Source organism: Nanorana parkeri, unplaced genomic scaffold, assembly GCF_000935625.1.
Source record: "Nanorana parkeri isolate BGI_ZX_2015 unplaced genomic scaffold, ASM93562v1 scaffold523, whole genome shotgun sequence".
NCBI lineage: Eukaryota > Metazoa > Chordata > Amphibia > Anura > Dicroglossidae > Nanorana > Nanorana parkeri.
In genome coordinates, this window is record NW_017306791.1 from 489,319 (window position 1) to 509,029 (window position 19,711).

At 41.6% G+C, this 19,711-nt stretch overlaps 1 protein-coding gene across 2 annotated transcripts in view; it reads left to right on the forward strand.

The window, feature by feature from the left end:
- Positions 1-17,538, forward strand: part of MAN2B2 (mannosidase alpha class 2B member 2) — a 46,213-nt gene extending 28,675 nt beyond the window's left edge. The window contains exons 13-19 of one of the 2 annotated variants that reach the window (XM_018561431.1): positions 605-857; positions 2,199-2,309; positions 2,427-2,619; positions 4,314-4,445; positions 6,717-6,829; positions 11,779-11,902; positions 17,411-17,538. In XM_018561431.1, the coding sequence (XP_018416933.1) occupies positions 605-857; positions 2,199-2,309; positions 2,427-2,619; positions 4,314-4,445; positions 6,717-6,829; positions 11,779-11,902; positions 17,411-17,499 (1,015 nt within the window). In that variant the 3' untranslated portion in view covers positions 17,500-17,538. The remainder of the gene's footprint in view (positions 1-604; positions 858-2,198; positions 2,310-2,426; positions 2,620-4,313; positions 4,446-6,716; positions 6,830-11,778; positions 11,903-17,410) is intronic. The other variant, XM_018561432.1, reaches the window with a different exon arrangement.
- The last annotated feature ends 2,173 nt before the right edge of the window (positions 17,539-19,711 follow it).

The window sequence follows — 19,711 nt, forward strand, 5'->3', positions numbered from 1 at the left end:
ACCAGAATGTTCCAGGTTGATAAAAGCTCTTAGCAAACTGGGACGCTCTGGCCGAAAAGGGGGCAACAGGCACACCTGCCAACCCCTCCACATGACCCAATGAGATGTCACCTGAGGAAACTGCCTCAGGCTGTCTCATTATAGGAACGGCCCTGATCCTGTGGAAAAATGGTGGTGGCGCTTGCAGCTTGCACCACTGTGTTTGGAGGGAAAAGTACCGGGGAAAGCCAGACAAAACAGTGGTGGCGGGGGGGGGGGGGACGAGTGATGGGCGGCAAAAGGAAAGGATGGGTGAGAGTCCAGCTGGGTAAGTCTCGCAACAGAGTGAGCTAGTATCAAGTCAAAAATAAGGATTGTAGTTAAAAAGAATTAGAAAATTAATTCCTTATGTTCCTTAGATTCCTTTTTGATCTTCTTTTTTTATTCACTACTTTATTTGAATAAGCCAAAATATAGAGATGCTTGAGCATTTGTGCCATTTTGTGGAGATGGAGCAAGACATTGTGCTATGACCTTGATGACATCTGTGAGGTAACATTCCTCATACTGCACAGGTTTACCTCTATACTTTCCCCTAACTTGTGTTCTGTTTTATCGCCTTCAGCGATGTTCTTGCAGAAAGCTACATCTATAAAATCATCTCCAGACTCTACAACGTCCCTGATGGATATGATAAATCTCTGTTGTGCCGTCTTATCGAACAGCAGTACAGAGTTGGGCCTTTGGAGCTAAACCGGGAAGCAGTAATCAGAACAGAAACCAGTCTACAGACCAACAAGAGGATCTATACTGATAACAACGGATACCAAATGCAAATAAGGGATTTCAAAACCTATGACAGCAACACAGTGGCCAGGGTATAACAAAAGCACATTGTTTCTTAGCTTTGTATTACTGTATATGATTGCATGCAGAAAGGAGTAAAAAACAGAAGGCAAAATAGGAAAAAAAACATGGGATTTCAGGGCCATTTCAACAGTGGTGGTGGCCCAATATTATAGAGCCATTTATTTCAAGTTGCATACAGTTTTTTCAGACTTGTCCCCCGTCAACACAAAAATATATGATTATTATATGTGATCATTATTTGTGCAGGATCTGACCCAGGGACGTGCGTTTAGGGGAGGCAGAGCCTCACCTAGTATTATGAAGAAAAAAGGTGTCAGCTTCCCCATTCAGATCGGCTTGTAACAGGTTACACAGCAGGGAAAGCCTCCCCGGTGTGTAACCTGTTATGGACGGAACACTGCCTGTTAATTACAGGCAGCGCTGCATCCGGCTTTTTAGGTTACACAGCAGCTGGCTTCCCCACTGCTTGTGTAACCTAACTTGGTGAGGCAAGAGCTGGCACAGTCTCTACACTGTATTAGGGGCATGAGCTCTGTGGATGGCTTGGACCAATGGCAAAGCGCCATTGGTCCAAGCGGTCCAATTAAAAAAAAAAAAGAAAAAAAAAGCAAAACAGTGAGGACATCGATTTCAATGCCTCACCAGTGACGAGCAAGTGATGGACAGGGAGGCTCCTCCCTGTCTCATCCCTTCCTCCTCCCCACACAGCTTGGTTTCCGAGCTGGGGCGGAGCTTTGGTGGGATGAGTGCTGAATATGTCCTTATTAGAAGCATTTGTATTAATTTCCTTTCCAGGTGATGTGGGCAGAAAATGATGGGAAACCCCACAAATGACTTTTGTCATCAGCACAGAATGGGAGGAAAAATCTCCTAATCGTGACACCCCTACTAAAGACAAATGTAAAAGGTGGAATTTTCTCTGAGTTTGGGGAGATTTCCTTTTCTTTTATTGTGTTATTTAAACAGGAAGTAAGAAAAAACTCCCAAAGGGACACAGAGATTTATTCATTACAGGTTATTATATAGCACCAACAGTTTACATTTTGTGCATTCATATCAGTCCCTGGCCTCAAGGAGCAGATGGTGCCCTAATGTGACATTCAAAGCAAGAATCCAAGTGCTACAAGGCAGACGTGTTAACCACTAAGCACAGAAGTTTTACAGAAGTAAAAATATCAGAGAGATTTCATCTCTTTCCCATTTTATTTAAAATGTTTAGCTAGAGCTCCACTTTGAGCTCAGCATATGTGAATGTCATTAAGAGCATGTCCAGTACTGGTCATACTACCTATAAAACTGACAACCGCTAATTACCCACTCTTTAGATTACCAAGTCTTTTTTCTTCTAGAATTATTACCCAATGGTTCGTACAGCTTATATAGAAGATGAAAGCACGCGACTAGTCATCATGGCTGAGCGGTCACATGGAGTCTCCAGTCTAGACAATGGCCAAGTAGAGGTATCATTACCTTTCTTAAATATGTTGAAGAAGTTCACATTCAGAGATGATATTTTGTGCTGAGAATTGAGCCAAATTTTCTTTTAATTTTGGCATGAACATCATTTCCTTCTCTAGATCATGCTGCATAGGAGACTGTGGAATAACATGCAATGGGACCTGAATTATAATCTGACATTGAATGACACTTCTGTAGTAAGACCAACTCTCTGGCTCATGATGGGTTCCAAAGCAGTAACCAGTTCTTTGTACCAGAGATTGGGGCTGGCTCTAGAACATAGACCACTAGTCATGTTTATTCCATTCAAAGGTAAATTCTTATTGTCATTTGGTAATTGTAATTGGTAATGTGATAAGTTGTAAAGATCTGATTGCTGTATAACTGCATTTCAGTGTATTAGCCAACGCAGGGAGAGCCACACCACTAACGCTGAGAGAAAGATACAGTAAAGCACTGTCACTGTAAAGCAGGAAGCATATAATGAGCAAATGTGGTTGTGTGTCACAATGTGCATAGGTTTCAGTTACTGATGCCAACCATGATTCCACTGACCATGGTTTATTCTTTCCACTGGCTGGTCCCTAAATACAGCCATGGTCATGTTTATGTCATAGGAGTGGCTGCAAAACACCTCCAGCACTGGCTTATCAGGGAGAGATCATTGTGATTGGTTCAGCAGGAACAACTGCTATTTAATGGGTTCTGTCACTTGACAATTATGTAGTTTGCAGTCGATGAAGGTTAGGATGGACATTAGAGCTACTAAGCTACACTGTGTGTTCTTTGTCCCAACTGGGGCTAAAAGTCAGGGAAAATCCTAAATTTTGAGTTGTCACCAGAATAAAAATAGAGGGAAAATCTTTTAATGGTCTAAGATTTCCCTCACTTTGGAGAAAAATAAATAAAAATCCTCCTAGAGGGGCATATGGCAAAGAAAAGAACTGGCTGGAGTTTTATTATCAACTATTCTGTTCAAAATGTAAAAAAAATGCAACATTCATGAAAATCTCTGATAGATGGGAAAGGAGTGGGGCGAGTCACTGCTCTCGCTCATTCACTTGGGTGTAAATCTCAGCTTGAGCAACTAAGCTGTATATACACCCGGATTTTGAGAACCAAGGAGCAAGGGAAGCAGTTCAAAATGTGAAAATAAACTTAGTCATAACTTCAGAATTTGGTGGGTTGGAGAAGGGAAGGTGGGCACTCTCTGGCTTATGGTCTTCTTTCTCTATAAACGTTTCTGAACTTTCAAGTGCACTCTTCCATGCCTACTGTTAGACTGGTGGGTAAGATATGAGGGTTTTACTTTAATTTTACTGGACATAGCTGGCTTTACTAAATATACCTCTCTCTGGGAAAATGAACTTCAAGCTTAATGTATATTTCAATTGGAAACAAGCTGGGGTCACAAATGTCTTACAACTGCATGAATGCGACACCCTACATTCCTTTTAGCATTTACAGTCTGTGCATTCCTTTCATAAAACTCATTTGATCACGCATGATGTGATTTATATACCTACTAATTATATTGATATACTGTTTAATGCTACCATCACTAAGAGGGTGTTTATTAATTTATATAATTATTTGCTGTCCAGCATTTTACAGAAATTTCTTCAAAGCATATTGACTGTTGTTCCTCACCATGGTGGGAAGAGGTGACAGCAGTACAAGGATACTGTCCTCTAGTAAACTCTTTTGCAGTATATAGGGATTGTACTTCAGGGAGGAGAGCCAGAGAGTTGCGCTGACAGGAGAGCCCTGGCTGTCATGGTAGGTCAGAAATGGGGATGATATCTCCGCAAGGATGTTATCCTGCCCTACTGCAGTCAAAAAGAAAAAAGTTTGTTTAACACTGTGAAAACATATCCTTACAACACTCGTGTTGAATGCATCTACATTCCCTTGGAGTTCCACCAATATAGAAAATGATTTTTAGTCATACTTTGGTGTGCTAATAGTATATTGTATCTACAGTAATATTAATTATTGTCATTCAGGAAAATCTGCAACTGAAGAAATGTCTGCTGCTCCCATTGTGTTACCACCCAACATTTACCTTCAGATCCTCAGTGTTCCTGGCTGGAGGTATTCTTCAAACCACACAGAGCATATACACAACCTGAACAAAGGTATGTCTTCAGCTCAGCTTCGGTCCAACCGAAAGTGAATGCCTATATGATAAGCATGTTGCCAGCCCCTGACAAATGAGAGTTCTTTTACTAGTCACCAAGACCATTCCCATTAGACAGGGGCATGGCTGGTGGGCAGGGCTAGGAACCCATATAAAAAACTTAGCAAAGAAAAAAAGCATTGTTTGATGGAGCATTGAAGAGGCTTTCCTGGAAAAGGAAGGTGATAGCAGACAGCCGGCAATGCAGCATAGTATGATTTTTATGCTTAGTTTCAAATAGAGTAGATTACAATATAATATTGCAAAAGCCTAGTACACCACGTAAACCAACAGTATACTGTACATGCTATGCCATTTTAGCACAATCTAAGATGTCAATGGTGGCTGAAATGCTGGCAGCTTACATCATCACTGGCATAAATATGGGGTACGCTGCTCCCAAGCCTTGAATTGGGTCACCCTCATAGAAGATTGGGTGCTTAAACACCAGCAGGGGCTCGTCCTATGATCCACAGACTGCACAAATCTAAAGAATTTTGTGCACGCAAGCACAAAATAATACCCAGATTTTTCATAGAAAATTAAAGATAAAGATCCATCTATTAAAAAAATACCAAATAAGTTTTCAAATTTAGTTTGCCTGCAAAACGGCACAAAATGATGGTGCCAACATTGTCCATTGGTGACACTTTAAAAGCCATTACAGGTCATCATTATAGTGTTAATTATAAATGATTGCTCTCACTCTGGCTTGTGCTATGATATTTAAAATATGTGGCAAGATTGTTGTTTTCTCGTATGCGTGCACACACGATGCATGCTTTTGTTTTCATATGTGCAAGGGAGTGGGGGACAAAGATATATTTTTTATTTTTACTTTAAACTTTAGTTTTTGAAAATATTTTTTTAACCTCATTGCTATCAAAGGGGATAATTAGCCCCCTATGTGATGCCATAGTGCAGGTGACAAGTTCTCTTTAAGGAGACATCAGGGGTCCACCGGACATTAACAGCTCTGAAACTTCAGACGGAAGTGCTCACAGCTGAGCACTTCCAGATTTATACTGCATGATCTCTGTCCTGACACCCACCATGGATGCCCCAGGTGACCAGGAGGGACAGGGGAGCCCAGAGCACCTGCGTTAGGGGTGGGTCAGGCAGAGGGGGGGGGGGAGCTTCTTCCGCAGCATGTAGAAGTGATTGGCTTTAAAACCACCAAAATGACATAAAAACAGCTAAGAGATTATTTGCATGCTGGAGCTGCCATGTATGTAGTACTTATGTTCATGGCAGTAAAATGGTTAAAGCAACAGACACATGTTTATTCTATCACACGTCATCAGTTGTTATAATGCTGTCTCTCTTACTCAGGGCTATGCATTATCCTTTCTAAGTAAAAACCAAGAACAGGTAAGACCAAAAAACCTGCTAAAATAATTTATTACAGGCAGTTTACAATAAAAACACAGGTAAAACATGTTTCATCTCATTGTCTTTTGAAAGATCTTTCTTATTGTAATTAAACCACAATACATTTAGACTGTAATCATTTTTTTTATTGCAGTCATTTTGGTTGTACCTTTTCTTGGTTTTCACTTGCTCATCTTCTGCCGCTCACCATCCTGACACCCACCATGAAGTTCCTGGGCAACCTGAAGAGCCAAGTGATCCCGAGACACATGGTTGGGGATAGGAGGGAGTGTCAGGCAGTGGCTGGCTTCTTCCACAGCATGTGGAAGTAATCAGGTGGCCTTACAGTCATCTAAATCACTTTTACCAAAAAGCCAGGAGTAAAAAAGTAAGCAATCGCCCAGCTACTATAGCAGCAAAGAGAATGTTTACAGACCTGTGCTGCAATAAACATAGTATGCATGTCTGTGGCAGCAAAATGGTTAAAACAGACACATGCGTATTTTACTCCAGCTAATCTCTAGCTAAAAACATTTTTCTTTGTTTTGCATATAGTGGAGATGTATTTGAACCTCCATCAAGTTTTTATTGCTACCTTTGTGTATGTTTGGAAGATAATTCTCTTCCACTTCAGGTGACTGGTGCCATTAAAAATGAAGGAAAATCATGAAGGTTGCAATAAATCACTTTCTTTTAGCACAGTGGTTAATGGTTAGTACTGCCATCAGGCATTTATTCCTGCCTCTGGCCTTATTGGAGAGATGTTTCCTTTCTCCCTTTGTGGTCACCAGGACAGCAAGTGATAAAAAGTGAAGCACAGATGTCTCACTCACACATTTGTTTTTATAAATACTCATAGGTGATGGACAGAAAACTGCTGCAGACTTCCATCGAGTACTTCTCAGGATCCAGCACCTCTATGAGGTTGATGAAGACCCAGTTCTGTCCAAACCAGCTAGTGTTAACCTCAAGGTGGGTTCCACTTCCTCACTGCTACAGGCTGCTTCCTGTGGTACATAAACAGAAGGTGCACGATAGCGTCTATATGTATGAGTGTGATGACTGTATGAAGAGGACTTAGCTGTGTACTATGTGTAAGATCCTATTATGAAGATAAATCTGGAGTGTTTAAAGAGAATCTGTCACAGGAGAGAAATATGGCAGTGTAGCACTGACCTTTAGGGAGCTGCTGGATCTTTCAGGTCCTTTTGCCTTTCTACTTATGACCTATAGCTGCACCCAGACATTCAATGATCCATGAACAACAATAGAAAGGCAGACTTCCACTCTGTCAATCTTCGTTTTGCCTTTTTATTGTCCCATTTGGCCAGGGAATCAAGAGATGGGTTCCAGGATACGCAATATCACCAGCGAAACTAAATTTCAGTCAGTAGTATCTTAAACGTGTGCTACAGGCTAATTTAAGCTAGGTAGGACAAATGGACAGATATCTTTTAAAGTGACACTAAACTCAGGAGTTAAATCTTAAAAATGCATTCAAGTATCTTAAATGGTTTCTAAGCCCTCCGTTTTTTTGCATATATCTACTGCTAGCAAGCAGTAGATATATGCAAAAAGTAAAAAAAAAAAAACCTGCTTTAAAAGAGGTTAATACTTACCTGTGTCTTCCCACGCACCCCCGTCCGAAAATCTGAAAATTCTTGGGCAGCCGCAAAGCATCTTGGGGCGGGCGCATGTACAGTTCGGATTTTCGGCCAGGAGACGAGGAGAGACACAAAGTAAGTATATGGACGCGTGCACCCGCATGCAGACACCATGGGACAGGAAGTACCAGCAAGGACAGAGGAGTCAGCGCTGGATCGGAGACCGCTGCAGCGCTGGAGAGAAGGCTGAAAACTACAGGAAAGAAGATCGGATTAATAGACGACATTTAAGGTAAGTGCTTTAATTAACATTGGGGGGAGGGAAAAAACTGTTTTGCCTTTTAATGTCACTAACTATTAACAAAAATGTATCTTATTTGTCCACCACTCAGCTGTAGATCCTCAAATCATCTCTGAATTGGTGCTGACACTGTCCTTCCTTCTGGAGGGTGGCTACTTTTGTTCCCCTTGGTCCCTGTGTGTGTTGTAATGTAGCCACCGCTGTCAAGCTCATTCCTGTGATGGAGACTACAATTTTACATTTAGTTTCTGAATTTGTATTGAGATTGTAGTCACAGGAGAGAGTTTGGAGCGGTGGTAACTTTACAACACACACAGGGACCATGAGGAACAAAAGTAGCCACCCTCCAGAATGAAGTACAGTGTCCGCACCAATTCAGAGATGATTTGAGGATCTACAGCCGAGTGATACACAAATAAGATACATTTTTGTTAATAGGGTACTTTAATGCATTCTTAAGATTTTAACTCTTGAGTGTAGTATCACTTTAATCATATTCAGCTCCTCTCACCGGATATTGTGGACCTTTTAAGTCAAGACTGGCAATTTGTCCAAGCAGAACTCTTCTTCGGCTTCCTTTGCCAGGCAGTAGGCCTGTGAAGCAAATACCTCTTTCTGCAGATATAGCTGCAGGTAGCTGGCTTGAGAGGCCAAAACCACTGCATCACACCCTCCCCAGGCAGCATGCCTTGGGGAAAAAAATAGGACCTCTGGACTTGCATCCAGGCAAAACCTCCAGGCAAGCAGGTGTGTATATCAGGTATTCTTGCACCTGTTATGCTCATGCTTGTTTCAGGTCAGTGACATGCTAAGTAAGTAGTGATACAAGGAAAACAGAAACTATCAAGAAATATGGAAGCTGATAATTCTGAGTAAGCGGAATTGTTCACTAAGTGCAGCAGATGATTTAACATGTCTTTACAAGGTCTGTAAATGTCTGGGTAAATGTTACTTTGCAATTAAGGCTTGAGTTCAGCTATGAGAGTATATGTCTTTAATAAGAATGCCTAATAAACTGTTTCTATTGCATTCTTGCTCCTCTGATAGAGAAATGAGGTGTGTAGGTGGCAAAGGGAGGTCGGAGGAATAAAGAAGTAGGTGGAATTTATGAATTTGGCCTCACCTAGAAGAGTCTGCACAGTGCACCTCTGTATGTAGCTACAGGTACCCAAAGGTACAAATTAATACACCACGCAAATGTTTTAGTTGCACCATGTCCACGTGATCCCAATTGAAGAATGGACATTTTTTTTTAGTTGTGGATAGAGTTAGAACTTCTGTCAGATTTTTGTTGTTGTCCTCATAGGGGAGATTTAGCTTCTTTATTTGTCATGGTGACCATTTTCACAGGGGCGGAAACTGAAATCCCTGTTTGTCACAATAACAGAGGTTGGCCAGGGAGCTTCTTCCAGGGTTCTGGTGGTGTCTTTAGCCACTTTATAAGAACTAATAGTTGTTCACAAAAATGATGGTGATAATGTCCCTTTATGTCCTCTTCATTGGTAGGCACTGCAACAATGCTTTTGTGGGATCTGTCAAGTTGCATGATTCCGAAACTAAATTAACTTTACCCAGTGTAAACACTTGGTTTTTCTCACAAGAATCTTCTTAGTCATCTGAATAGTCTGGTGTGCCTACTGTAGGCACTCCTTAAGCTAACTTTGGTATCACTGCAAGAAACTGACTCATTGTGAACGTATCCTGATTATATAAGGAACTTTGTGAAAGTTTCGTATTTGTCTACCACGTCCAGTATGCCACTTTCTATTTATGTGTAAACTATATACTATACAGTTGTAATCAAAATTATTTAGCCCTCCATCTTAAATCAGGTTTTATGGCAAAATGTACAAACTTTCAGTTGTTTGCAAGATGCAGTTGTAGCATCTGAAATATGTCAACAACGAATGTTTCAAGTGGTTTCCCCAAATTAATCTGAAAATGCAACTTTTAATGACTTCTCCAGTCTCCAGCCTATGATGCTCTTAATCCAGCCCTGCCTGCCAGGCAGCCGCAGTGTAGCAAAGCAGAAGTGGAGTGATCTCTTCGGCTTTGATGTCACAGCCAGCAGGAACAGAGCTGAAGAGAAGGAGATGGTCGGTTGGGGGTAGGTTGGGGGGGTTTGGGGGACCTCATACAAAATTTTGCTATGGGGCCCTGTGATTTCTAGTCCCTGGCAGAATGTTTCCATGCCAGAACTACAAGACATACACCACTACTGACCCAAAAGCACAAGAAATCATATAAATAAGCCACAAACGTTTTGGGATTCTGTTCTGTGGAGCAATAAAACAAAACTGGAACTTTACGGCCCTATGGATTAGTGGTATGTCTGGAGATAGAAGAATGAAGCATCCAGTTAAGGATGGTGGTGGCTCGGTAATGCTCTGGGGTTGCTTTTCATCCTCCGGCACTGGAAACCAGCAGCGTGTGGAAGGCAAGATAGATTCATTGAAATATCAGGAAATCAGTTGTCATGCCATCAGTGAGGAAGCTGAAGTTTAGATGTCATTGGGCCTTGCAACGGGACAATGATCCCAAGCATACCTCAAATTCCAACAAGCTTGGTTGCAGAAGAAGTCCTGGAAGATTCTACAGTGGCCATCATAGTCATCTGACTTGAACCCCATAGAATATCTCTGCTGGAATTTGAAGAAGGCGGTTGCAGCCTGCAAACCCAAGAACATTAGTGAACTGGAGACCATTGTTCATGAGGAATGGGCTACGATTCCTCAGGAACACTGTCAGAAGCTGGCATTTGGCTATGCATGCTTGTTTGCAGCAGGGCATAAAAGCAAAAAGTATGAAGTATGCTTGCCATGAATGAGTTGAATAATGTTGAGACTGCAGAAGTCACAAAAAGTTGCATTTTCAGTTGAATTTGGGGAAACCACTTGAAACATTAATTGTGTTGACCTATTCCAATTGCTTTTATCTGATTTTGTTCATTGCAAACCACTGAAAGTTTGTAAATTTTGACAATAAACCTGATTTGCAATGGGGGTTGAATAATTTTGAGTACAGCTGTAGGTATATCTGGTGCTTTCTTGGTGCATTTTGCAACTTTTTCTGTACCTGGGCCCTGAAAATAGCAATCCATGCCATTATTCATTGGGCTTTGAGCACTATACAAGTTATGAGAAGACGTCTTGACAACTAATGGGAACCAAGGTTGCTTTGTAGATGATCAGGTATTGAAATAGATTGTTCCTTTTTCATATGACCGTTTTATTGGTGTAATGTTCTTATTCTCTATACCCAGAATTAGCTCAAAGTAAACCTGTGGGAAACCAGGGCAATTCAAACTGGGCATGTGAAGGAAAAATATGTAATTCAAGGTCACCTTCAGTAAAACGTAAATAATCAAGTTGATTAGGAGGTACAGGCAGCTGACATTCTGTGTAACATTTGAGTTTGACCCAACCATCCCACCTTCTGAGCCTCTCTGTATGTCCTTTAAAGGCTAACTATGTTCAAAAACGCAAAATAAATACATATTTTTATATTGAATTTCCATAAATTCTATCCCATGCTAATAACCGTATCCATCTAGCAGTTTGTAAACTTATAGAAGACGCCCATAGAATGTACTTCCTCTGACACAGTGCTCTGACACAATTTCACTCAGCCCTGTGAATACGCACTTCCTTGTGTCACAATTCACAGAGCCTGCCTTCTGAATTACAGCTCTGTATGAACAATGTAACATCATCGTTGCTTGCTCTAAGCAATGCATGATGGGATATGTAGTTTTGAGAAATGGAGATTGCATCATATCAAGCAACAGGGAAAGAGACCCAAAGCACACTGGGAATCCAGGAAGTTGTTGAAAGTGATGGGCAGACAGGAGGCAGCACTCACTACATAAAAGGTTTTTTTTTTTGTCAAGCTTTGATTGCATTAACAAAAACAACTCTACTATGTATTCCTATTACAATGCTGATGTTATAACAGGGTAGGGTATGCTGGGACTTTAGAACGAGAATGTGCGTATTAAAAAACGTGTTGTGTTTTAGTCGCTTCTAAAAGGATTGGGTGATGTGAAGTTTGTGGAAGAGCGCTCGCTTACTGGAACATGGGATGTGAGCAGCATGGAGAAATGGCAATGGAAAACCACACAGTGCAAGGGGAGAACAAAAGGTGAGTTAAAGAGTACTTATGCCAAATATTCATACGTTACGTGTGGCTTTTATCTATTGCCTTTTACATAGGTTTTATATTTGAAAGTGTTCAGGGAAAAAAAAGGAACTTCAGTAGGTCCCATTGCACTCTTGCCCTTATATAACCGAAAATATTGGGTGGGTGCTGAACTGACGGCAGATGCCTCTGCGAATCAGTAAATACTTAGGAGAAAGTCACTCGCACTCCAACGTGGTTTTCTGTGAATGCTTTTTATTGACAAAAGATGTGTCACATTGTATATCCATACATATACCTATACAATGTGACACATCTTTTGTCAATAAAAAGCATTCACAGAAAACCACGTTGGAGTGCGAGTGAAAAAAAGAATGCATGTGATTTTGTTGGCACAAGTAAAGTAAAGAATCCTTCACTGACACATCTTCAGTTCCATTTTTGAGTGTAAGCTTTTTACTATAATAAGGAAAAATGACTGAAAATTTTGAAAACAATTTTTTTTTTACATTATGTTATAATACATTTATTATTAACGGTACCCAATTTCTTGGTAAACTATAAAACACGGGGTCATGTCAGGTAAACAGACACCAAACATGTCAAGGCTTAAAATTGCGCACACCCGCGAAATCGCAGAAAATTACCATACCCAAAATTGACCTAGGCGACGCTTTAAATGCTTTTACCGCTCATCAGTTTAGTGTTATCAGTGAGCAATGGCCCTAGAATTATTGCTCTCACTGATTGCCCCGGAAGCTGGCTCCATGCTGTTTGGCTGGCTCCATGCTGATTGGCTGGGAAGCTGGCTTCCCGACCAAGCAGGATGGAACAGTCTTCCCGGCCAATCTTCCCGGCCAATCAGTAAGTAACGGCTTCGTTATTGGCCGGGAAGCCGGCTCCATGTTCCCTCGTGGCACTGCCAGTCCGAGGCATTCTCCCTCAGACTGGAAGTTCCAGGAACAGAGTTAAGTAGCGGAGCATTTGGCCGAGTATAAATGCTCGCCCAAATACTTGGTATCGGCACTGATACCAATACTAGTATCGGTATCAATGCATCCCTAGTTAAAACCATTGTTGGGTTTTTTGACCCTCTATGTCTAGTTTGTGAGATTTTCCTTCACTTCCTGTCCCATAGACTCAAAGTAAGAAAATATGTTTTCAATGTGAGCAAAATCCTTCTTAGACAATTATCACGGGAACGTGTCTCCATGGGAACATTTCTGAAAGCAGCTCATAATTTTGCATGTACCCTCATTTTCATTCCTGGTGACATTGGTGATCAGGATAATAAAAAGAAAGTCTTACTTAAGGTGGCCATACACTTTACAACCATCGCAAGACTTTAGTCTTGCGATGGTTGTAAAGTAATTTAAAAAACGTACGATCTGCCCATCTTGGACAGGCAGATCGTACTCTCGATCATCGCAAGCCCGCCCCCCTGAGGGGCGGGCTTCCGATGACCGCAATGCTGAACGGGCAGTCTGCGCGTGCGCACACCGGCCCGTTCGGCATTTGTCTCCCGAGCACTGTTCAAACCAGCCAAAAATTGTACGATTTTCGGCTGGTTTTCTAGCGTGCTCCTTAGACAAAAGACGTGCGACCGTACAGTAGAAGCGGTCGCACGTCTTCGTTCACACTGCTCGATTCTTGTACAATCGTGAGATTTCCCGCGATTCTCGTACGAGAATCGAGCAGTGTATGGGCAGCTTAAAAGTGATTTAAAAAACGTACGATCTGCCCATCTTGGACAGGCAGATCGTACTCTCGATCATCGCAAGCCCGCCCCTCTGAGGGGCGGGCTTCCGATGACCGCAATGCTGAACGGGCAGTGTGCGCGTGCGCACACCGGCCTGTTCGGCATTTGTCTCCCGAGCACCGTTCTAGCGTGCTCCTTAGACAAAAGACGTGCGACCGTACAGTAGAAACGGTCGCACGTCTTCCATACACTTTGCGATTATCGTACAATCGCAGGATTTCCAGCAATTATCGTGCGATAATCGCACAGTGTATGGGCACCTTTACAGAGACACAGCCAGCAACAAAAACCTTGCTTCTAACACCTCACCACTCTATCCAATTTTATAAAATGTTTCTTTATAATTCAAGGTGCTGAGAGCCGGGTAGTTTTCAATGTGGAGCTCCTGATATGGAGCAAACCTTGAAGCTCCACTAAGTTCCCAATTCAAAAATGCTCATATTCTATTTGAACACTCTGGTGCTTGTATCTACAAAGTATAACAAAGAAAAACGACTTCTGTGTGTTGTCTGACAGGCACTGTAGGGTTTTATTTATGTTTTTGGCACATGCTGATATGGTTCTCATTTATTAAAAATGGATAAATAAAAAAGAAAGGAATGGCAGGAACAGTATGTAGAAGAAAATCTGGATATAGAGTGCGTGTGCAAAAAATGTGTTATTATTGTTCCTAAGAATGATCTTCTTGAGCTGGACAAAAGGAAAAGTTGTTAGTTGCTGTATTTAGCTTAAACATAAATGTGACGGCAACACTTGTACCTCGACTGGATACGCGGTCAGAGCCAGATCCCTGTGTGCTGGAACTAAGAGCAGAAGTATGACCCTAAGCATCAGACAGAAACAATGTTAGGGTCAGAGGCATAACTAGAACCCTCAGGGCCCCGGTGCAAGAAAACCATAAAGATAGGGTAAAACAGGAACTAACACCATTTCTGCCCACACACCACACATTCTCAGCCACATTCATTCACCCAGTCACAAGAACACAGTGTAGGGGAACAAACCTGTTTGGGCAGAGATGCTGTTGGTTCCTGTTTTTCCCTAACATTGGTTTTGTCTGATGTTTATGGTAATACTTCTGTGCTTAGTTCCAGCACACAGGGAGCTGGCTCTGAGGGCATATCCAGTTGGGGTACAGGCGTTGCCGTCACATTTGTTGGCGGTGGGATTATCAAAAGGGCTAACATTAAAGGGATTATCAAAAGGGGTAACGGTAAAGGGTTTAACAAAAAGATTAAATAAGAAAATAAAGGAAAAAGGGATTCAAGGTGATCATGTCAGCAGGCTCATCAGGGAGGAAGATGTAGTTATCTCTGCAGGGAGCTTATTGTGTGGGAGAAGCAGTTCAGGCTTAGTGGTGTCAGCAGAACATCACACAAAATGTCTGCCTGAGAAATCCATATATTTTGGTAATAAGTTCCACAGTAAATAAGTCAGTATGGGAATTTCACAGAGGATTTCAGATAGGTCCGAGAGAAGATACAGCACTAGCCCAAATCGCAAATTAGAACCTTAATCCAGGCCAGGGTCCATAGTCAGTGGGGAGGAGGTTGGTCTTCAGTCTCCTCCCAAGGCTTCCCTGACAATAAAAATATATTATAATATACTGCTCATCTAATTCCATCAGCCTTATATATACAGCTATTACATTACTTCTGCTTGCAGCTGCATTTAGATAGATAGGTTGTAGCTACCTTCCTACCAAAACATATTAAAAAAGGAACTGACGTGCCTTAATTTTTTATTTGACATGCAGGGGTTTTGTAATTGTATTTAAAGCATAGTCTTTTTTTTTTCTGAAATGACTTAGCAGACATCTGGTGATGCTAGAGGCAGTAGGTTGGAGTCGAACAGAACATTCTGAAACCTTAACAATAGAACAAAGTCATTTTTATTTAATACAAGCAAACTTTGCAACGTTAAAACAAAATTTTTGCTGTGTGGGGGTGAGCTCTTACCATAATGTGCAAGTATAGATTGCACACTCACTCCTATTGGGTTCCATGGTGCTCCTTTTCAGCCATTGCATGGCCACTAATGATGGCACAGGACTTACATTGTCACTAGCACATGGCGCTATTCTCTGCATGCCAAGGGATACATTTTTGGGGGCTTTGCGTGTCTCTTTTGCCAAAAATCTCTACCTTCTAACAATGTTTCTATGTGGGGGGTTTCTTTTTAAAGGGAAAGTCCACAAAAGCTAAAATTCTAGTACTGGATGGTCAGCTTTGAGCCTGAAAACCTGCCAGCTTCATATGTCCCCTGGTGTGTTCGCAAATTAATTCTTGACTACCTTACGTCTAATCCCACTGCAGAGGTCTCATGTCCACCTTGCTGAGCAGCAGACATTTATAACAGCACATTCTATAACCCGAAGGCCCTTATGGCGCATGCTGTGATAGTAATCTGCCAGATGTTTGAATCTAACGGTCTCTATGTTATTGGGTTCATCGTCCCAAAATTATTGTTACCTTGATTGGTTCAGGTGACATTCTCATTGCTATGAGCATCTGCCGGCAAACTTCCTGGCCAAGAAATCGGAGGGGAATGGACAGGATGAAAAACCTTGCCCATTACATTTGTTTACCCTGAAATGGGTTGTCACTAAAGATCTGTGTATCTTTTTTTCTTCCCTTTTCCATAAGCATAAACATGAATTCTCAGGCAACCCTACAATTTGTTCTGATTCCAGCAGCTGGATATCTTTAGGTGGTCGAATGATGCTTGCCATTCCATCATCACTGATATCCAAAGCCCCCTTCTTCCTATGGCCAGACAATCTATTCTTCTAGTTTAGATAATGCATTGTATTCCTTTTTTGTCTCTCAGACCCATAAACATACAGAAAAGGGATTTCCCTCCACAATAGTTAGTTTTAAATATCACTGAAGGTTTTAGGCAAAGATATCCCACAAATGCCATGGTAAAATACAAATCCAGTAGCCAGTGGCATAGCCCATGTGGCTGCTATGGGGCCTGGGGTGGGAGGGGGCCCCATTAGGGGCTGATTAGGAAACTGTGAGGTTTCCAGTATAGAAGGGCTGAAGTCAGATTGTCTAGTCACAGATCCCTCTATGTGGAGTAAAAAGCATTTACTTATCTATCCTAAGGCCTGGTTCACACCCTGGCGTTTTACAGCGCGTTCCTACGCTCTGTAAAACGCTCAACATGTGAAAAACAATGATTGCCTATGGGCACGGTTCCCACCTGGGCGTTTTACAGCGTGTAAGAACGCGCTGCAAAACGCCCTATGCCCAAAGAAGTACAGGAGCTTCTTTGGGGCGTATTTGCTGCGCGTATCCATTGGGATACAGCCAGGTAGCCCTCAGAAACGCGCATTTGTCACGCGTTTTTTACCGCAAATCCCGGTAAAAACGCGTGACACGAAACACGCGGCAAACGCGCAGATTCCGTATGCCTAGGTGTGAACCCAGCCTTAGGGTTGAAGAGTAACTGTGAGCAACAGCATTATTCATTATATCATAGCACTGCTGCCTATTAGTGTGTCCTTAATACATACTTCATATTAACATCAATAACACATATTGTCACAGTTGACACTGCCAGCCACTATAGAAAGAGTTAGTCGGGGGGGCCCAAAGTTTTGGTGTGGGACCCTATGATTTGTCATTAGGCCCTTGCCAGTAGTAATTCATTTACTGGTGTATGTTTCACGATTACTTCTTATGTCCAGCGTTTTGGTCTGTTTAACTAATAACCACTTGTGACAGGAAATGCTTTCTATCTTGCAGATCAAATGCAACCTGCAAAGATTATCAAAGATTTTGTTCTTACTGTAGAACCAAAGGAAATAAGAACAATTTTTGTGTATTTTCAGTAACCCCTACCAAAGGAAGAAGCTAAAAGGTTACATGACAGAGCTACTGGTAACTGATAAAACTGTATAACAAACTGAGCCATTCTTGTATATCAGCTGGGATACTTTTAAGTGCAGCCCATAGCTCAATGTTAATACTATGTTAGCCCAAAAGGGCAATAAAAGGACGTTTGGAAGTGGAACACAGAAGACTACTGTTAGCTTGAAAAATCTCTCACCACAACCCATTGCCCTTATTGTAAGTATGTCCTGTTCTGTATAATGCCTTTTAGGTTTTTAAACATCCACCCTTTTGTGCTCATAAAGCTGAAGTCCAGTTATGTATAAAAGGCACAAATAAATGCAATTCTTCATTAATTATTAAATCATTAAAGGCTACGTTTACCTTTCTGACCATGTTTCATGTTACACCCATATTTAAGGTGCAACATGAAACATGGTCTGATCAATATCCATTGGCACTTCCTCCTGTTCATGTTACCTCCTGTCCATGTTACTGTATGTCTGTACCTCAGTACGGACATTGCTAGGAGGGATAGTCTGCAGGAGCCAGAGCAATGCAATGCTTTACAGACTCCCATGCCAAAAAATAATAAATGTACTTTCTTTTATGGAGAAGTGTGCATTTATTATTGTTTTTGCAAAAAGCTTGAAGTTCTCTTTAAAAGTATTTTTCTTAAAATGAAAGCAGTGCAATTATCAGATTTTGACTTGGCATCAACCTCTTGCAGTCCCATTATAGCAGAAATGGAGAGGGTAAGGCAGCATAAGCCGCCAGTCAGTTGTGTTGTAGTGCTCATATTCTAACAAGCAGCATGCTGATAGGAGAAGAGAGCAGACTGAGAGATGAGCACTTCAGTCTGCTGCTATTTCTTCACTGTCCAGTCAATGGCTAGGTGATGGACAAGGCTTAGTTGTATTACTTAACTTAACCTAAGAAATCAGGTCTTCTGTCCTTGCAGATAGGGCTGCGCTGTGTGGTGAGCTGTGTAAATATCAGGAATACATGAACAGAAACATAAAAATATACCACACCTCCGATATATAAATATCATCTGTGCATATAGCTGTTTGGCTACAGTCTGCCTATATAGGCAATATATAAATATGCAGTAAAAATAAATATGTGTGTGTGTATGTATGTATGTATGTATGTATGTATGTGTGTTTTATATATAGTTATGCTTAAATGGTAACTTAAATACTTTGTAAACACTGAGCTGGAACAAGCATGCAGTTCAAAAAATTTAGAGCAGTCAGCAGTCAGAGCTCTGAATCTGCATACTTTTTCTTGGTTGGTGATGGTATGGCAAGAGCGTCAACATGACTGTCAGTCAACTAGCATTTTCGGGAGGAAAAAAGGCAAGCAATGGCAGCCTCCGATTGTCTCTAATGAGATGTTTTCTTTAATGAGAGGGCATAAAGCAGTACAGTTTTTCATAATAAAGGTAATTCTGTATACCTCCAGTTCCTGGCCATGTAATCTCTAATTCAGCATTGGTTGCATGGTCCTTGTTGGATGATCCTTGAGGTGGGGTGGACAGTCAGTGTGTGCTGGTTAGTTGGCATCTTCTGCCTAAACAGTCTTTTAATATCAATCCCCCAAGATCTACATTGGCATTGGTCATGAGATTGAGCAACAGGAAGCAAACTACCCTTTTTATGAAAAATGGTTCTGCCTTAGTACTTTTTATGATCCAATGCTGTATAATTAATGTTAAAATACAGATGTGTTTAAATGTCACTATAGGTCCACTTAGGACTATTTCACACGACCATTAATGGCCATACACTGCCCAGATCAGCATATTTAAGCAGCGGCCAGGAGTTTCCAGTGCTGAGGCCACTCGACCTGTACAGATCAATGACAGGCTGAGAGGCTCTGCAGCTGTCCTCATGTAATTGTGCATGAAGCGAATACCTGTGGTTAGGGACAGATGAGCGGCCCTGGCCGCAAACAGTCTGTGTACAGCACTGCTCATCTCTCTCTAGCCATGTGTAATCACTTCTTTGAGCAATTACATTCAAACAGCCATACAACAGATTTGTACAGACTTTCTGTCCACAGTTAATCGGAAACACCTGGCCGGAGCAGAAATACGCTGATCTTTACGCTGTATGGCCATGTGAATTAGGCCTAAGGGCTAGTTCACACCAGCCTCAGTGCGTTCCGGCCCGATCGTTTGGTTTGGGGTGGGAGGGGGCATGTCAGTGC